Source organism: Gorilla gorilla, chromosome 1 (assembly GCF_029281585.2).
Source record: "Gorilla gorilla gorilla isolate KB3781 chromosome 1, NHGRI_mGorGor1-v2.1_pri, whole genome shotgun sequence".
Lineage (NCBI taxonomy): Eukaryota > Metazoa > Chordata > Mammalia > Primates > Hominidae > Gorilla > Gorilla gorilla.
Genome location: NC_073224.2, coordinates 117505954 through 117524839, shown reverse-complemented (window position 1 = coordinate 117524839; position 18886 = coordinate 117505954). Strand labels below are relative to the sequence as shown.

At 43.3% G+C, this 18886-nt stretch overlaps 1 protein-coding gene across 1 annotated transcript in view; it reads right to left on the bottom strand.

The window, feature by feature from the left end:
- LOC134756861 (putative neuroblastoma breakpoint family member 8) overlaps positions 1–18886 on the bottom strand; it is a 49639-nt gene that overhangs the window by 4103 nt on the left and 26650 nt on the right. The window contains exons 15-32 of the mRNA XM_063696344.1: positions 17622–17673; positions 13556–13719; positions 12462–12513; positions 11654–11826; positions 10883–10934; positions 10107–10279; positions 9346–9397; positions 8545–8717; positions 7723–7831; positions 6935–7107; positions 6164–6215; positions 5388–5560; positions 4627–4678; positions 3822–3994; positions 2999–3107; positions 2214–2386; positions 1443–1494; positions 673–845 (exon numbers count right to left, since the gene is read on the bottom strand). Coding sequence (XP_063552414.1) covers positions 673–845; positions 1443–1494; positions 2214–2386; positions 2999–3107; positions 3822–3994; positions 4627–4678; positions 5388–5560; positions 6164–6215; positions 6935–7107; positions 7723–7831; positions 8545–8717; positions 9346–9397; positions 10107–10279; positions 10883–10934; positions 11654–11826; positions 12462–12513; positions 13556–13719; positions 17622–17673 — 2130 coding nt within the window. The remainder of the gene's footprint in view (positions 1–672; positions 846–1442; positions 1495–2213; positions 2387–2998; positions 3108–3821; positions 3995–4626; positions 4679–5387; positions 5561–6163; positions 6216–6934; positions 7108–7722; positions 7832–8544; positions 8718–9345; positions 9398–10106; positions 10280–10882; positions 10935–11653; positions 11827–12461; positions 12514–13555; positions 13720–17621; positions 17674–18886) is intronic.

Below are 18886 nucleotides of genomic sequence, written 5' to 3'. Positions count from 1 at the left end.
AATTCACCTACACCCATAACAGTCCACTGTCTAATCCCCACACAGGGATCTCAGGCTCCTCAGCATGAGAACAGGACAATGTGAGAGATATACTTCAGGAGGCCTGAAAGCTGGTCATGATATTCTTTGGTTTGCATCTCAGAACCAAGGGTGAAATATCTCCATTCTGGTAGATCGTTATCCCAAAATCATTTATCCCAAGTTTGTGCAAACAGTTATGCCTTATTGTTCCCATCAGTTCAAAGAAAATGCCCCAGATGATTTCTAGGAGGAAAACTGCAGTATTCAGCCCTGTCTCATCAAATGCCCAGCTCGTTCATGGATGCAAGAATTTTAGACACTGAAATTAGAATGAAGGAGGAAATCTACAAACCCTTGGGTCCAAATCATAGTTCTGTGAATTTTTTACATCTGCCTGGGTCCAATGTGCTGAGAGTGGGCTCAGGTTGCCACAGGCATGGCTGGAGACTAGGAATAGAGCCTTGCTCACTGACCCATTTCATGTCTAGGCTTCCAACTGAGACTACGGTTTCATTACAACCTATATGCGCCCATAGGTCCTGCCTGCGGCAATGACATCTCTCGGGTCAGTAAGGGCCACTTGGAACAGGAATATCACCCCTATCTGGAAGACCAGGTGGAGGATTATCACCTTCATAGTAAGGTACTCACTGTCCACGTCAAGAGCCAAGCCAAGGTACTGTTCCTCCAATGAGTAAACAGCACTGCTGTAGGGCTGGCCTAAGTCAGGCAGTTCAAGATAACCTGAAGGAGTCGAATAACATCTATCCAGTGAGTCCTGCAAGACTTCAGGCTCTTTCTCATCTAGCAGCTCCCTGCTGAGCCTGGAAAAGTAGGAAAAAGTAAAGAATAAGCCAGGGGGGAATCAGAAACCACACAGCCCCGGCTAGACTTCATGGCTAACATAAGGAACTGTTTAAAAAGAAAAAGGACAGATCCATTAATGAGGTAATGAATTATTGCCTTTATGTTGGGATAGACCAGGGCCAGGTAGAAAAGAATGAAAGAAAAAGACAGGGAGAGGGAGAGAGAGAGAGAGGAGAAAGTGAGCTCAGCGAATTGGCCGGGTGACACACTGATGAAGGGGTCAAAGGACACTCTGAGTTAGTGCCCTCGGGACACACAGCGAACAGTGATCATGAAAAGAGTGGGCTCAATAATTTTCCATAAACTTGCTCAAGATTCCATGCAGTTGCCATACAGCCTTTGAGGTATGGTCAACCTATAGTAAGTTAGTAAATGATAAGGGGAGGAAGAAATGAAAACCTAAACACCTAGTGCAATGAAAACCAACAGCAATGTCAGTAGGAGTAATTCAACCTTCGTTGAAAACATGAAATTGAACACACTCCTGTTTTCCCTGGACCTGGCATCTCCAGGTGTCAACACAGAATTAAGCATCCATAATTGCTCAAAGTTACCTGGGGCATGATGGGTCTTGGTCTTCTTCCACTTCTTGGTACTTTTCAATTTCTGCAATAAGTTCAGACATGGACAGACATATTAAGCTGGTTCTCCTACACACATAACAATCCACTGTCTAATCCTCACACAGGGACTTCAGGCTCCTCAGCATGACAATAGGACACTGTGAGAGATATTCTTCAGGAGGCCTGAAGGCTGATCACGATAGAGATTCCTTGGTTTTTGTCCCAGAAACTGTGGGTAAAATTCCCTATTCTGGTAGATCGTTATCCCAATATCATTTGTCCCAAGTTTGTGCAAATGGTTATGCCATATTTTTCCAATCGATTTAAAGCAAATGCCCCCAAATGGTTGCTAGGAGAAAAACTGCACTATTCAGCCCTGTCTCATCAAATACTCAGATTGTTCACGGTAGCGAAGATTTTAGACGCTGAAATTAGAGTGAAGGATGAAATCTACAAGATCTACAATATTGAGACAAAATCAGAGTTGTGTGAATTTGTCACATCTGCCCAGATCCAACATCTTGAGAGTAGGATTAGGGCGCCACAGGCATGGCCTGAGACTAGGAAGAGAGCCTTGCTCACTGACCCATCCCTTGTCTGGGCTTCCAAGTGGAACTAGAGTTTCATTCAACCTACATGTGCCTATAGGTCCTCCCTGTGGCAATGACATCTCTCAGCTCAGTAAGGGCCACTTGCAGTAGGAATATGACCCTAACCAGAAGACTCAGTGGATCCTTATCACCTTCATAGAAAGGTACTCACCATCCATGTCAACAGCCAAGCCAACACGCTGTTGCTCCAATACGTAAAAGGCACTTCTGTAGGGCTGGCATGAGTCAGTCAGTTCAAGACAACCTGAAGGAGTTGAATAACATCTATCCAGTGAGTCCTGCAAGACTTCAGGCCCTTTCTCATCCAGCAGCTCCCTGCTGAGCCTGGAAAAGTGGGAAAAAGTAAAGAATAAGCCAGGGGGAATCAGAAACCACACAGCCCCAGCTAGATTTCATGGCTAACGTAAGGAAGAGTTTGAAAAGAAAAAGGACAGATCCATTAATGAGGTAACAAATTATTGCCTTTATGTTGGGATAGAACAGGGCCAGGTAGAAAACAATGAAAGAGAAAGACAGAGAGAGAGAGACAGAGACAGAGACAGAGACAGAGAGAAAGTGAGCTAGTGAATTGGCCAGGTGACATACTGGTAAGGGAGTAAAAGGACACTCTGAGTTAGTGCCCTCATGACACACAGCAAACTGTGATCATGAAAAGAGTGAGCTCAATAGTTTTCCATAAAATATGCTCAAAATTCGATGCAGTGGCCATGAGAGTACAGCTTTTGAAGTATGGTCAACCTATGGTACGTTAGTAAATGATAAGGGGAGGAAGAAATGGAAACCTAAACATCTACTGCAATGAAAACCAACAGCAATGACAGTAGGAGTAATTCAGCCTTCGTTGAAAACGTGACATCAAACACACTCTGGTTTCCCTGAATCTGTTGCCTCCAGGTGTTAACACAGAATTAAGCATCCACAATTGCTGAAAGTTACCTGGGGCATGGTGGGTTTTGACCTTCTTCCCCTTCTTTACTTCCCCTTCTTCTTTTCTTCTTTGATCTTCTTCCCCTTCTTTTCTTCCCCTTCCCCTTCTTTTCAATTTCTGCAATAAATTCAGACATGGACAGACACATTAAGCTGATTCCCCTACACATATAACAATCCACTGTCTAATCCTCACACAGGGACCTCAGGCTCCTCAGCATAAGAATAGGACACTGTGAGAGATATATTTCAGGAGGCCTGAAGGCTGGTCATGATAGAAATTCCTCGGTTTTTCTCCCAGAAACTGTGGGTAAAATGCCCCTATTCTAGTAGATCGTTATCCAAATATCATTTGTCCCAAGTTTGTGCAAACAGTTATGCCATATTTTTCCAATCAATTTAAAGCAAATACCCTCAAATGATTTCTAGGAGAAAAACTGCAGTATTTAGCCCTGTCTCATCAAATACTCAGATTGTTCATGGTTGTGAGGACTTTAGACACTGAAATTAGAGTGAAAAAGGAAATCTACAAACCCTTGAGTCAAAATCATAGTTCTCTGAATTGGTCACATCTGCCCAGGTCCAATGTCATGAGAGTAGAATCAGAGTGCCACAGGTATGGCCTGAGACTATGAAGAGAGCCATGTTCACTGACCCTTCCCATGTCTGGGCTTCCAGGTAGAACTAGAGTTTCATTCAACCTACATGTGCCTATAGGTCCTCACTGCAGCAATGACATCTCTCAGCTCAGTAATGGCCACTTGGAGCAGGAATATGATCTTTATATGGAAGACTCAGTGGATCCTTATCACCTTCATAGAAACGTACTCACCTCCCACGTCAAGAGAAAAGCCAACATGTTTTTCCTCCAATGCATAAAAGGAACTTCCATAGGGCTGGCAGGAGTCAGGCTGTTCAAGACAACTGGAAGGAGTTGAATAACATCTATCCAGTGAGTCCTGCAAGACTTCAGGCTCTACTACCTCCAGCAGCTCCCTGCTGAGCCTGGAAAAGGAGGAAAAAGTAAAGAATAAACCAGGGGAAATCAGACACAACAGAGCCCCAACTAGGTTTCATGGGTAACATAAGGAAGTGGTTAAAAAAGTAAAAGGATAGATCCATTAATGAGGTAACACATTATTGCCTTCATGTTGGGACAGAACAGGGCCAAATGGAAAAGAATGAAAGAGAAAGACAGATAGACACACACACACACACAGACACACACACACACACACACACAGAGAGAATGAGCTCAGTGAATTGTCCAGGTGACACACTGATGAGGGAGTAACAGGACACTCTGAGTTAGTGCCCTCAGGACACACAGCATACAGTGATCATGAAAAGACTGTGCTCAATAATTTTCCATAAAATGTGCTCAAGTTTCCATGCAGTCGCCATGAGAATACAGTTTTTGAAGTCTGGTCCACCTACAGTAGCTTAGTAAATGATAAGGGGAGGAAGAAATGGAAACCTAAATATCTACTGCAATGAAAACCAACAGCAATGTTAGTAGGAATGATTCAGGCTTGGTTGAAAAGATGTAATCGATAATGTCAGCCCGCTCTGTCTTCCCTGAACCAGGAGTCTCCAGATGTCAACACAGAAGTAGCTGTTCACAATTGCTCGGTTACCTGGGGCATGGTGGGCCTTGGTCTTCTTCCTCTTCTTGGTCCTTTTTAATTCCTGCAATACATTCAGACAGGGACAGACAAAATAAGCCAATTCACCTACACCCATAACAGTCCACTGTCTAATCCCCACACAGGGATCTCAGGCTCCTCAGCATGAGAACAGGACAATGTGAGAGATATACTTCAGGAGGCCTGAAAGCTGGTCATGATATTCTTTGGTTTGCATCTCAGAACCAAGGGTGAAATATCCCCATTCTGGTAGATCGTTATCCCAAAATCATTTATCCCAAGTTTGTGCAAACAGTTACGCCTTATTGTTCCCATCAGTTCAAAGAAAATGCCCCAGATGATTTCTAGGAGGAAAACTGCAGTATTCAGCCCTGTCTCATCAAATGCCCAGCTCGTTCATGGATGCAAGAATTTTAGACACTGAAATTAGAATGAAGGAGGAAATCTACAAACCCTTGGGTCCAAATCATAGTTCTGTGAATTTTTTACATCTGCCTGGGTCCAATGTGCTGAGAGTGGGCTCAGGTTGCCACAGGCATGGCTGGAGACTAGGAATAGAGCCTTGCTCACTGACCCATTTCATGTCTAGGCTTCCAACTGAGACTATGGTTTCATTACAACCTATATGCGCCCATAGGTCCTGCCTGCGGCAATGACATCTCTCGGGTCAGTAAGGGCCACTTGGAACAGGAATATCACCCCTATCTGGAAGACCAGGTGGAGGATTATCACCTTCATAGTAAGGTACTCACTGTCCACGTCAAGAGCCAAGCCAAGGTACTGTTCCTCCAATGAGTAAACAGCACTGCTGTAGGGCTGGCCTAAGTCAGGCAGTTCAAGATAACCTGAAGGAGTCGAATAACATCTATCCAGTGAGTCCTGCAAGACTTCAGGCTCTTTCTCATCCAGCAGCTCCCTGCTGAGCCTGGAAAAGTAGGAAAAAGTAAAGAATAAGCCAGGGGGGAATCAGAAACCACACAGCCCCAGCTAGACTTCATGGCTAACATAAGGAACTGTTTAAAAAGAAAAAGGACAGATCCATTAATGAGGTAATGGATTATTGCCTTTATGTTGGGATAGACCAGGGCCAGGTAGAAAAGAATGAAAGAGAAAGACAGGGAGAGGGAGAGAGAGAGAGAGAGAGAGGAGAAAGTGAGCTCAGCGAATTGGCCGGGTGACACACTGATGAAGGGGTCAAAGGACACTCTGAGTTAGTGCCCTCGGGACACACAGCGAACAGTGATCATGAAAAGAGTGGGCTCAATAATTTTCCATAAACTTGCTCAAGGTTCCATGCAGTTGCCATACAGCCTTTGAGGTATGGTCAACCTATAGTAAGTTAGTAAATGACAAGGAGAGGAAGAAATGGAAACCTAAACATCTACTGCAATGAAAACCAACAGCAATGTCAGTAGGAGTAACTCAACCTTCGTTGAAAACATGAAATTGAACACACTCCTGTTTTCCCTGGACCTGGCATCTCCAGGTGTCAACACAGAATTAAGCATCCATAATTGCTCAAAGTTACCTGGGGCATGATGGGTCTTGGTCTTCTTCCACTTCTTGGTACTTTTCAATTTCTGCAATAAGTTCAGACATGGACAGACATATTAAGCTGGTTCTCCTACACACATAACAATCCACTGTCTAATCCTCACACAGGGACTTCAGGCTCCTCAGCATGACAATAGGACACTGTGAGAGATATTCTTCAGGAGGCCTGAAGGCTGATCACGATAGAGATTCCTTGGTTTTTGTCCCAGAAACTGTGGGTAAAATTCCCTATTCTGGTAGATCGTTATCCCAGTATCATTTGTCCCAAGTTTGTGCAAATGGTTATGCCATATTTTTCCAATCGATTTAAAGCAAATGCCCCCAAATGGTTGCTAGGAGAAAAACTGCACTATTCAGCCCTGTCTCATCAAATACTCAGATTGTTCACGGTAGCGAGGATTTTAGACGCTGAAATTAGAGTGAAGGATGAAATCTACAAGATCTACAAAATTGAGACGAAATCAGAGTTGTGTGAATTTGTCACATCTGCCCAGATCCAACATCTTGAGAGTAGGATTAGGGCGCCACAGGCATGGCCTGAGACTAGGAAGAGAGCCTTGCTCACTGACCCATCCCTTGTCTGGGCTTCCAAGTGGAACTAGAGTTTCATTCAACCTACATGTGCCTATGGGTCCTCCCTGTGGCAATGACATCTCTCAGCTCAGTAAGGGCCACTTGCAGTAGGAATATGACCCTAACCAGAAGACTCAGTGGATCCTTATCACCTTCATAGAAAGGTACTCACCATCCATGTCAACAGCCAAGCCAACACGCTGTTGCTCCAATACGTAAAAGGCACTTCTGTAGGGCTGGCATGAGTCAGTCAGTTCAAGACAACCTGAAGGAGTTGAATAACATCTATCCAGTGAGTCCTGCAAGACTTCAGGCCCTTTCTCATCCAGCAGCTCCCTGCTGAGCCTGGAAAAGTGGGAAAAAGTAAAGAATAAGCCAGGGGGAATCAGAAACCACACAGCCCCAGCTAGATTTCATGGCTAACATAAGGAAGAGTTTGAAAAGAAAAAGGACAGATCCATTAATGAGGTAAAACAAAAAAAATTATTGCCTTTATGTTGGGATAGACTAGGGCCAGGTAGAAAAGGATGAAAGACAAAGACAGAGAGAGAGAGAGACAGAGACAGAGACAGAGAGAAAGTGAGCTAGTGAATTGGCCAGGTGACATACTGGTAAGGGAGTAAAAGGACACTCTGAGTTAGTGCCCTCATGACACACAGCAAACTGTGATCATGAAAAGAGTGAGCTCAATAGTTTTCCATAAAATATGCTCAAAATTCGATGCAGTGGCCATGAGAGTACAGCTTTTGAAGTACGGTCAACCTATGGTACGTTAGTAAATGATAAGGGGAGGAAGAAATGGAAACCTAAACATCTACTGTAATGAAAACCAACAGCAATGACAGTAGGAGTAATTCAGCCTTCGTTGAAAACATGACATCAAACACACTCTGGTTTTCCTGAATCTGTTGCCTCCAGGTGTTAACACAGAATTAAGCATCCACAATTGCTGAAAGTTACCTGGGGCATGGTGGGTTTTGATCTTCTTCCCCTTCTTTTCTTCCCCTTCTTCTTTTCTTCTTTGATCTTCTTCCCCTTCTTTTCTTCCCCTTCCCCTTCTTTTCAATTTCTGCAATAAATTCAGACATGGACAGACACATTAAGCTGAGTCCCCTACACACATAACAATCCACTGTCTAATCCTCACACAGGGACCTCAGGCTCCTCAGCATAAGAATAGGAGACTGTGAGAGATATATTTCAGGAGGCCTGAAGGCTGGTCATGATAGAAATTCCTCGGTTTTTCTCCCAGAAACTGTGGGTAAAATGTCCCTATTCTAGTAGATCGTTATCCAAATATCATTTGTCCCAAGTTTGTGCAAACAGTTATGCCATATTTTTCCAATCAATTTAAAGCAAATACCCTCAAATGATTTCTAGGAGAAAAACTGCAATATTTAGCCCTGTCTCATCAAATACTCAGACTGTTCATGGTTGTGAGGACTTTAGACACTGAAATTAGAGTGAAAAAGGAAATCTACAACCCTTGAGTCAAAATCATAGTTCTCTGAATTTGTCACATCTGCCCAGGTCAAATGTCATGAGAATAGGATCAGGGCGCCACAGGTATGGCCTGAGACTACGAAGAGAGTCTTGCTCACTGACCCATCCCCTGTCTGTGATTCCAGGTAGAACTAGAGTTTCATTCAACCTACATGTGCCTATAGGTCCTCACTGCAGCAATGACATCTCTCAGCTCAGTAATGGCCACTTGGAGCAGGAATATGATCTTTATATGGAAGACTCAGTGGATCCTTATCACCTTCATAGAAAGGTACTCACCTCCCACGTCAAGAGAAAAGCCAACATATTTTTCCTCCAATGCATAAAAGGAACTTCCATAGGGCTGGCAGGAGTCAGGCTGTTCAAGACAACTGGAAGGAGTTGAATAACATCTATCCAGTGAGTCCTGCAAGATTTCAGGCTCTACTACCTCCAGCAGCTCCGTGCTGAGCCTGGAAAAGGAGGAAAAAGTAAAGAATAAGCCAGGGGAAATCAGACACAACAGAGCCCCAACTAGGTTTTATGGGTAGCATAAGGAAGTGGTTAAAAAAGTAAAAGGATAGATCCATTAATGAGGTAACACATTATTGCCTTCATGTTGGGACAGAACAGGGCCAAATGGAAAAGAATGAAAGAGAAAGACAGATAGACACACACACACACACAGACACACACACACAGGGAGAGAGAGAACGAGCTCAGTGAATTGTCCAGGTGACACACTGATGAGGGAGTAACAGGACACTCTGAGTTAGTGCCCTCAGGACACACAGCATACAGTGATCATGAAAAGACTGTGCTCAATAATTTTCCATAAAATGTGCTCAAGTTTCCATGCAGTCGCCATGAGAATACAGTTTTTGAAGTCTGGTCCACCTACAGTAGCTTAGTAAATGATAAGGGGAGGAAGAAATGGAAACCTAAATATCTACTGCAATGAAAACCAACAGCAATGTTAGTAGGAATGATTCAGGCTTGGTTGAAAAGATGTAATCGATAATGTCAGCCCGCTCTGTCTTCCCTGAACCAGGAGTCTCCAGATGTCAACACAGAAGTAGCTGTTCACAATTGCTCGGTTACCTGGGGCATGGTGGGCCTTGGTCTTCTTCCTCTTCTTGGTCCTTTTTAATTCCTGCAATACATTCAGACAGGGACAGACAAAATAAGCCAATTCACCTACACCCATAACAGTCCACTGTCTAATCCCCACACAGGGATCTCAGGCTCCTCAGCATGAGAACAGGACAATGTGAGAGATATACTTCAGGAGGCCTGAAAGCTGGTCATGATATTCTTTGGTTTGCATCTCAGAACCAAGGGTGAAATATCCCCATTCTGGTAGATCGTTATCCCAAAATCATTTATCCCAAGTTTGTGCAAACAGTTACGCCTTATTGTTCCCATCAGTTCAAAGAAAATGCCCCAGATGATTTCTAGGAGGAAAACTGCAGTATTCAGCCCTGTCTCATCAAATGCCCAGCTCGTTCATGGATGCAAGAATTTTAGACACTGAAATTAGAATGAAGGAGGAAATCTACAAACCCTTGGGTCCAAATCATAGTTCTGTGAATTTTTTACATCTGCCTGGGTCCAATGTGCTGAGAGTGGGCTCAGGTTGCCACAGGCATGGCTGGAGACTAGGAATAGAGCCTTGCTCACTGACCCATTTCATGTCTAGGCTTCCAACTGAGACTATGGTTTCATTACAACCTATATGCGCCCATAGGTCCTGCCTGCGGCAATGACATCTCTCGGGTCAGTAAGGGCCACTTGGAACAGGAATATCACCCCTATCTGGAAGACCAGGTGGAGGATTATCACCTTCATAGTAAGGTACTCACTGTCCACGTCAAGAGCCAAGCCAAGGTACTGTTCCTCCAATGAGTAAACAGCACTGCTGTAGGGCTGGCCTAAGTCAGGCAGTTCAAGATAACCTGAAGGAGTCGAATAACATCTATCCAGTGAGTCCTGCAAGACTTCAGGCTCTTTCTCATCCAGCAGCTCCCTGCTGAGCCTGGAAAAGTAGGAAAAAGTAAAGAATAAGCCAGGGGGGAATCAGAAACCACACAGCCCCAGCTAGACTTCATGGCTAACATAAGGAACTGTTTAAAAAGAAAAAGGACAGATCCATTAATGAGGTAATGGATTATTGCCTTTATGTTGGGATAGACCAGGGCCAGGTAGAAAAGAATGAAAGAGAAAGACAGGGAGAGGGAGAGAGAGAGAGAGAGAGAGGAGAAAGTGAGCTCAGCGAATTGGCCGGGTGACACACTGATGAAGGGGTCAAAGGACACTCTGAGTTAGTGCCCTCGGGACACACAGCGAACAGTGATCATGAAAAGAGTGGGCTCAATAATTTTCCATAAACTTGCTCAAGGTTCCATGCAGTTGCCATACAGCCTTTGAGGTATGGTCAACCTATAGTAAGTTAGTAAATGACAAGGAGAGGAAGAAATGGAAACCTAAACATCTACTGCAATGAAAACCAACAGCAATGTCAGTAGGAGTAACTCAACCTTCGTTGAAAACATGAAATTGAACACACTCCTGTTTTCCCTGGACCTGGCATCTCCAGGTGTCAACACAGAATTAAGCATCCATAATTGCTCAAAGTTACCTGGGGCATGATGGGTCTTGGTCTTCTTCCACTTCTTGGTACTTTTCAATTTCTGCAATAAGTTCAGACATGGACAGACATATTAAGCTGGTTCTCCTACACACATAACAATCCACTGTCTAATCCTCACACAGGGACTTCAGGCTCCTCAGCATGACAATAGGACACTGTGAGAGATATTCTTCAGGAGGCCTGAAGGCTGATCACGATAGAGATTCCTTGGTTTTTGTCCCAGAAACTGTGGGTAAAATTCCCTATTCTGGTAGATCGTTATCCCAGTATCATTTGTCCCAAGTTTGTGCAAATGGTTATGCCATATTTTTCCAATCGATTTAAAGCAAATGCCCCCAAATGGTTGCTAGGAGAAAAACTGCACTATTCAGCCCTGTCTCATCAAATACTCAGATTGTTCACGGTAGCGAGGATTTTAGACGCTGAAATTAGAGTGAAGGATGAAATCTACAAGATCTACAAAATTGAGACGAAATCAGAGTTGTGTGAATTTGTCACATCTGCCCAGATCCAACATCTTGAGAGTAGGATTAGGGCGCCACAGGCATGGCCTGAGACTAGGAAGAGAGCCTTGCTCACTGACCCATCCCTTGTCTGGGCTTCCAAGTGGAACTAGAGTTTCATTCAACCTACATGTGCCTATGGGTCCTCCCTGTGGCAATGACATCTCTCAGCTCAGTAAGGGCCACTTGCAGTAGGAATATGACCCTAACCAGAAGACTCAGTGGATCCTTATCACCTTCATAGAAAGGTACTCACCATCCATGTCAACAGCCAAGCCAACACGCTGTTGCTCCAATACGTAAAAGGCACTTCTGTAGGGCTGGCATGAGTCAGTCAGTTCAAGACAACCTGAAGGAGTTGAATAACATCTATCCAGTGAGTCCTGCAAGACTTCAGGCCCTTTCTCATCCAGCAGCTCCCTGCTGAGCCTGGAAAAGTGGGAAAAAGTAAAGAATAAGCCAGGGGGAATCAGAAACCACACAGCCCCAGCTAGATTTCATGGCTAACGTAAGCAAGAGTTTGAAAACAAAAAGGACAGATCCATTAATGAGGTAACAAATTATTGCCTTTATGTTGGGATAGACTAGGGCCAGGTAGAAAAGTATGAAAGAGAAAGACACACACACACACACACACACACACACAGACACACACACAGACATACACACACAGAGTGAGCTCAGTGAATTCGTCTGGTGACACACTGATGAGGGAGTCAAAGGACACTCTGTATTTGTGCTCTCAGGACACACAGTGAACAGTGATCATGAAAAGCATGTCCTCAATAATTTTGCATAAAATGTGCTCAAGTTTCCCTGCAGTTACCATGAGAATACAGCTTTTGAGGTATGGTCAACCTTCACTAGGTTAGTAAATGATAAGGGTATGAAGAAATGGAAACCTAAACATTTACTCTAATGAGAACCAAAAAGCAATGTAGTAGGCATAATTCAGACTTGTCTGCCAAGACAAAATCATTATTTTCAGCATGTACTGTTTTCCCTGGACTTGGCATCTCCAGGTGTCAACATCAAATTAACTGTCCACAATTTCTCAGACTCACCTGGGACCTGTTGCCTCTTGGTCCTCCTTTTTCACTTGATCCCACTGATGTCCTGCAAATAAATTCAGATGGGCCCTCTTACATTAAGCAGTTCTTCCTTGCACACAGAAACATTCCTCTGTCCAATCCTAACACAGGGACATCAGTCTTGTCAGTGTGAGAACAGGAGACTTTGAGAGAAATATTCCAGTAGGCCTGAGGTCAAGTCTTGAGAAAACTGGCTTGGGTTCTTTCATGAGCCTTGGGCAAAGTTCCCCTGTTTTGGAATGTTATCCTCCCTATGTGCTCTGTCCTAGGTTTATGTACACAAATGAGCAATTTTTTCCCCAATAAATTGTAGGCAAATAGTTCTAACACCTCATAGGAGAGATACTTCAATATTAAGCTTTCTCTCATTACATACCCAGAATTTGATAGTGTATGAGATTGTGGACACAGAGATTTGATGAAGGGGTGCAATGTACCAGCTCTTGAGTCAAAATGAAACTTGGTTCTACACAGAAGCATCAGCTATTATGGCTTTTGTGGGTGAAAAGTCAGCCATTTATCTAGAAAACATACTAGGAACATGATGGACAGATGAGCTAAAACAAGCGAACTTAGAAGACACAGAAAATGGGAATAAATTCAGTGAAACCTGGGTCACATCTTTCACTGAGAGGTAGACAAGGGTGATACTGGCCTTGGGCAGGTAAAGAACCACACAGACATGCTTTGGGAACAAAACTCATAAGGAATTTTGTAGCTGGCAAGAGACATTTAATTCAGATGAGCTGATCTGACAGACAACTCCTGGGCATGTGCCGCATAGTTTGGTGTGAGTTTGCCACACCTGCCTTGAGTTCAATGTCGTGACAGTCAGTCCAGGTTGGCACCGGCATGGCCTGAGACTAGGAAGAGAGCAAAGCTCACTGACCCACCCCATGCCTGTGCTTCAGACTCGACTCCAGAGTGATTGAAATCTACATTGATATATAGGTTCAGCCCACGGTGATGGCAAATCTCAGCCCAACAAGGGGCACAAGGCCCAAAGATTATGGGGTCTACCTGGGCCATGAACTGGAGCTTTATCACCTTCACAATGGAGTACTCACTGCCTATGTCAACAGCCATGCAGACTTGCTGTTCCTCTAATGAGTGAAATGTGCTGCTGTAAGACTGGTACGAGGCCAACATTTCAGGAGGAATTGAGAGAGTTGAATAACCTTCATCCCAGGACTCCTGGGGGACTTCCTCCTCTTCAGACTCCTGCAGATTCCTGATGAGCCAGGCAGGACAGGGATGATAGAAGATTTAACCAACAGACATTAGACAACAAAACCTCCCAGATGATCTGATGGGAGACAGAATGGAGTGGTCACAGAAACCAAAGGCATTTTTCCTTCAAGAGAAATAAAACTATCCTTCTAAATACAGGGTGGAGGGTGACTGCTCTGGGGACAGAGCAAAAATGGGCAGCATGTGCTCAGTATATTTGCCACAGATGAGCCAACTCAGGGCACCCAGACTCTCCCTGTAAACTACCATCATGACTTGCAGCACAGAGAACTGACACAGCGCTTCAACTACTTTGCATAAATTGGGTTGAATTTTACATGCAGCATTCAAGTGAAGAGAGTTCTTGACGCAGTGCAGACACAGATCTTGTGTATTAAGGGCCCCATTTTCCCAATATTTTGATATAATATATTTACTTTTTCAATTTCTTTTCTTGCAAAAATACTAGCCAACATACTACCAACAAATAGGAAGAAAGCATATATACACCTCTCCCTGGATTTAAACACATGGGAGAGAATAGGCGACACCAAGAAATCCCTGTTTGAGGGTCTGGAGTGGACTTCCAGCAAACTCCAACAGACCTGAAGCTGAGGGACCTGACTGTTAGAAGGAAAACTAACACACAGAAAGGAATAGCATCAACATCAACAAAAAAGACATCCACCCCAAAACCCCATCTGTAGGTCGCCATCATCAAAGACCAAGGGTAGATAAAACCACAAAGGTGGGGAGAAACCAGAGCACAAAAGCTGAAAATTCCAAAAACCTGACATCCCTTCTCCTCCAAAGGATCGCAGCTCCTCGCCAGCAATGGAACAAAGCAGGATGGAGAATGACTTCGATGAGCTGACAGAAGTAGGCTTCAGAAAGTCGGTAATAACAAACTTCTCTGAGCTAAAGGAGGTTGTGCGAACTCATATCAAGGAAGCTAAAAACCTTGAAAAAAGATTAGACGAATGGCTAACCAGAATGAACAGTGTAGAGAAGACCTTAAATGACCTGATGGAGCTGAAAACCATGGCACGAGAACTACGTGATGCATGCACAAGCTTCAGTAGCCAATTCGATCAAGTGCAAGAAACGGTATCAGTGATTCAAGATCAAATTAGTGAAATGAAGCGAGAAGAGAAGTTTAGAGAAAAAAGAGTAAAAAGAAATGAACAAGCCTCCAATAAATATGGGACTATGTGGGAAGACCAAATCTACGTTTGACTGGTGTACTGAAAGTGACGGGGAGAATGGAACCAAGCTGGGAAACATTCTTCAGGATATTATCCAGGAGGACTTCCCCAACCTAGCAAGGAAGGCCAACATTCAAATTCAGGAAACATAGAGAACACCATAAAGATACTCCTCGAGAAGAGCAACCCCAAAACACGTAATTGTCAGATTCACCAAGGTTGAAATGAAGGAAAAAATACTAAGGGCAGCCAGAGAGAAAGGTCGGATTACCCACAAAGGCAAGCCCATCAGACTAGCAGCAGATCTCTTGGCACAAACCCTACAAGCCAGAAGAGAGTGGGAGCAATATTCAACATTCTTTTTTTTTTCCATATGTATAGTTTTCCTTTATTATTTTTTGTGTGTATGTATATATATATATATTTTTTAATACTTTAAGTCTTAGGGTACATGTGCAAAACGTGCAGGTTAGTTACATATGTATACATGTCCACATTAGTGTGCTTCACCCATTAACTCATCATTTAACATTAGGTATATCTCCTAATGCTACCCCTCCTCCCTCCCCCCACCCTACAACAGGCCCCAGTGTGTGATGTTCCCCTTTCTGTGTCCATGTGTTCTCATTGTTCAATTCCCACCTGTGAGTAAGAACATGCGGTATTTGGTTTTTTGTCCTTGCAATAGTTTGCTGAGAATGATGGTTTCCAGCTTCATCCATGCCCCTACAAAGGACATGAACTCATCATTTTTTATAGCTGCATAGTATTCCATGGTGTATATGTGCCACATTTTCTTAATCCAGTCTATCATTGCTGGATATTTGCCTTGGTTCCAAGTCTTTGCTATTGTGAATAGTGCCTCAATAAACATATGTGTGCATGTGTCTTTACAGCAGCATGATTTATAATCCTTTGGGTATACACCCACTAATGGGATGGCTGGGTCAAATGGTATTTCTAGTTCTAGATCCCTGAGGAATTGCCACACTGCCTTCCACAATCGTTGAACTAGTTTACAGTCCCACAAACAGTGTAAAAGTGTTCCTATTTCTCCACGTCCTCTCCAGCGTCTTCAACATTCTTAAAGAAAAGAATTTTCAACCCAGAATTTCATATCCAGCCAAACAAAGCTTCATAAGTGAAGGAGAAATAAATCCTTTACAGAGAAGCAAATGCTGAGAGATTTTGTCACCACCAGGCCTGCCTTACAAGAGCTCCTAAAGGAAGCACTAAACATGGAAAGGAACAACCGGTACCAGCCACTGCAAAAACATGCCAAACTGTAAAGACCATTGACGCTAGGAAGAAACTGCATCAACTAACGGGCGAAATAACCAGCTAACATCATAACGACAGGATCAAATTCACACATAACAATATTAACCTTAAATGTAAATGGGCTAAATGCCCCAGTTAAAAAAACACAGAATGGCAAATTGGATAAAGAGTCAAGACCCATCAGTGTGCTGTACTCAGGAAACCCATCTCACATGCAGAGACACACATAGGCTCAAAATAAAGGGATGGAGGAAGATCTACCAAGCAAATGGAAAACAAAAAAAGGCAGGGGTTGCAATCCTAGTCTCTGATAAAACAGACTTTAAACCAACAAAGATCAAAAGAGACAAAGAAGGCCACTACATAATGGTAAAGGGATCAATTCAACAAGAAGAGTTAACTATCCTAAATATATATGCACCCTATACAGGAGCACCCAGATTCATAAAGCAAGTCCTGAGAGACCTACAAAGAGATTTAGACTCCACACAATCATCATGGGAGACTTTAACACCCTACTGTCAATATTAGACAGATCAATGAGACAGAAGCTTAACAAGGATATCCAGGACTTGAACTCAGCTCTCCACCAAGCAGACCTAAAAGACATCTACAGAACTCTCCACCCCAAATCAACAGAATATACATTCTTCTCAGCACCACATCACATTTATTCCAAAATTGACCACAGAGTTGGAGGTAAAGCACTCATCAGCAAATGTAAAACAATGGAAATCACAACAAACTGTCAGACCACAGTGCAATCAAATTAGAACTCAGGATTAAGAAACTCACTCAAAACCGCACAACTACATGGAAACTGAACAACCTGCTCCTGAATGACTACTGGGAAAATAACAAAATGAAGGCAGACATAAAGATGTTCTTTGAAACCAATGAGAACAAAGACACAACATACCAGAATCTCTGGGACACATTTAAAGCAATGTGTAGAGGGAAAATTATAGCACTAAATGCCCACAAGAGAAAGCAGAAAAGATCTAAAATTGACACCCTAACATCACAATTAAAATAACTAGAGAAGCAAAGCAAACAAATTCAAAAGCTAGCAGAAGACAAGAAGTAACTAAGATCAGAGCAGAACTAAAGGAGATAGAGACACAAAAAAACCTTCAAAAAATCAATGAATCCAGGGCTGGTTTTTTGAAAAGATCAACAAGAAAACCCTGTTTGGCTAGTTCACCTGGCTCATCTGATGGCAAGTTCCTATCTTGAGAGGACTATGAAATTAAAACCAATACAAGTGCCACAAATAACATACAACATTGTAAATCAGCACAATTTGTAGCTGGGTGAATGGAAGAAATAGTTCTATTCATCACTTCCTCATTTTCCCTAAATCTACAATCTCCAGATGTCACTACTGAATTAACAGCCAACAATTCCACAACATTACCTGGAAGACACTGGCCCTTTTTCTTCCTCTTCCTCATCATCACTTTCATTTTCTGTAAATAAATTCAGAGAAGCAGGTCACATTAAGCAATTCATACTTCACATATGAACAAATCACTGTCCAGTCATAGCACAAGGACATGACTATTATCAGTGCAAGAATAAGGATTCTGACAGGAATATTCTAGGGTGTCCTAGATTAACTTTGGTGAGAATTAGATGACCCTGCTTTCCAGATCCACAGGCCAAAATCTCCCTCTACGTGTAGACCATAATGCCATATTCCCTGCCTGAGTCAAAGTTAAACAAAATGTTTTCCCCAAAAAAATCTCCAAAAATTGGTCAAACAATTTTCTTTTTTTTTTTTTTTTTTTTTTGAGACGGAATCTCGCTCTGTTGCCCAGGCTGGAGTGCAGAGGCCGGATCTCCGCTCACTGCAAGCTCCGCCTCCTGGGTTCACGCCATTCTCCTGCCTCAGCCTCCCGAGTGGCTGGGACTACAGGCGCCTGCCACCATGCCCGGCTAATTTTTTGTATTTTCAGTAGAGACAGGGTTTCACCGTGTTAGCCAGGATGGTCTCGATCTCCTGACCTCGTGATCCGCCCGCCTCGGCCTCCCAAAGTGCTGGGATTACAGGCGTGAGCCACTGCGCCCAGCCGGTCAAACAATTTTCTTTTTTTTTTTTTTTTGAGGAATTAACAGTCTTTATTGGGCTCAGACCAGGAGTCCGTGGGAAACAATTTTCTAAGAGTGTTGCTGCAATACGGACTTATATCACCAGATAACATGGACATTAAATGTTTACAGGCATCTATACATGAAACACGACTGATAGATAAATTTGAACAACTCTTGCTTTAAAAAGAATCTGTGATTTGGGAGGCCAAGACAGGTGAATCATTTGAGGTCATGAGTTCAGGACTACCCTGGCCAATATGGGGAAACCCTGTCTCTACTAAAAACACAAAAATTAGCCAGATGTGATGTTGTGCACCTGTGGTCCCAGCAACTCAGGAGGCTGAGGCAGGAGAATCACTTGAACCTGGGAGGCAGAGGTTGCACCAAGCCAAGATGGTGCCACTGCACTCCAGCCTGGGTGACAGAGCAAGACTCCATCGCCAAAAAAAAAAAAAAAAAAAAAAATCCACGATGCTACAAAGAAACATTGGATCAGCCATTGCATTGACAGGGTGGAAAACCAGGGTCCAGCCTTGCTTTATGGAAATATATCAGCAAAGTAAAGAAGAAGTTTCCGTCCTGATTTCA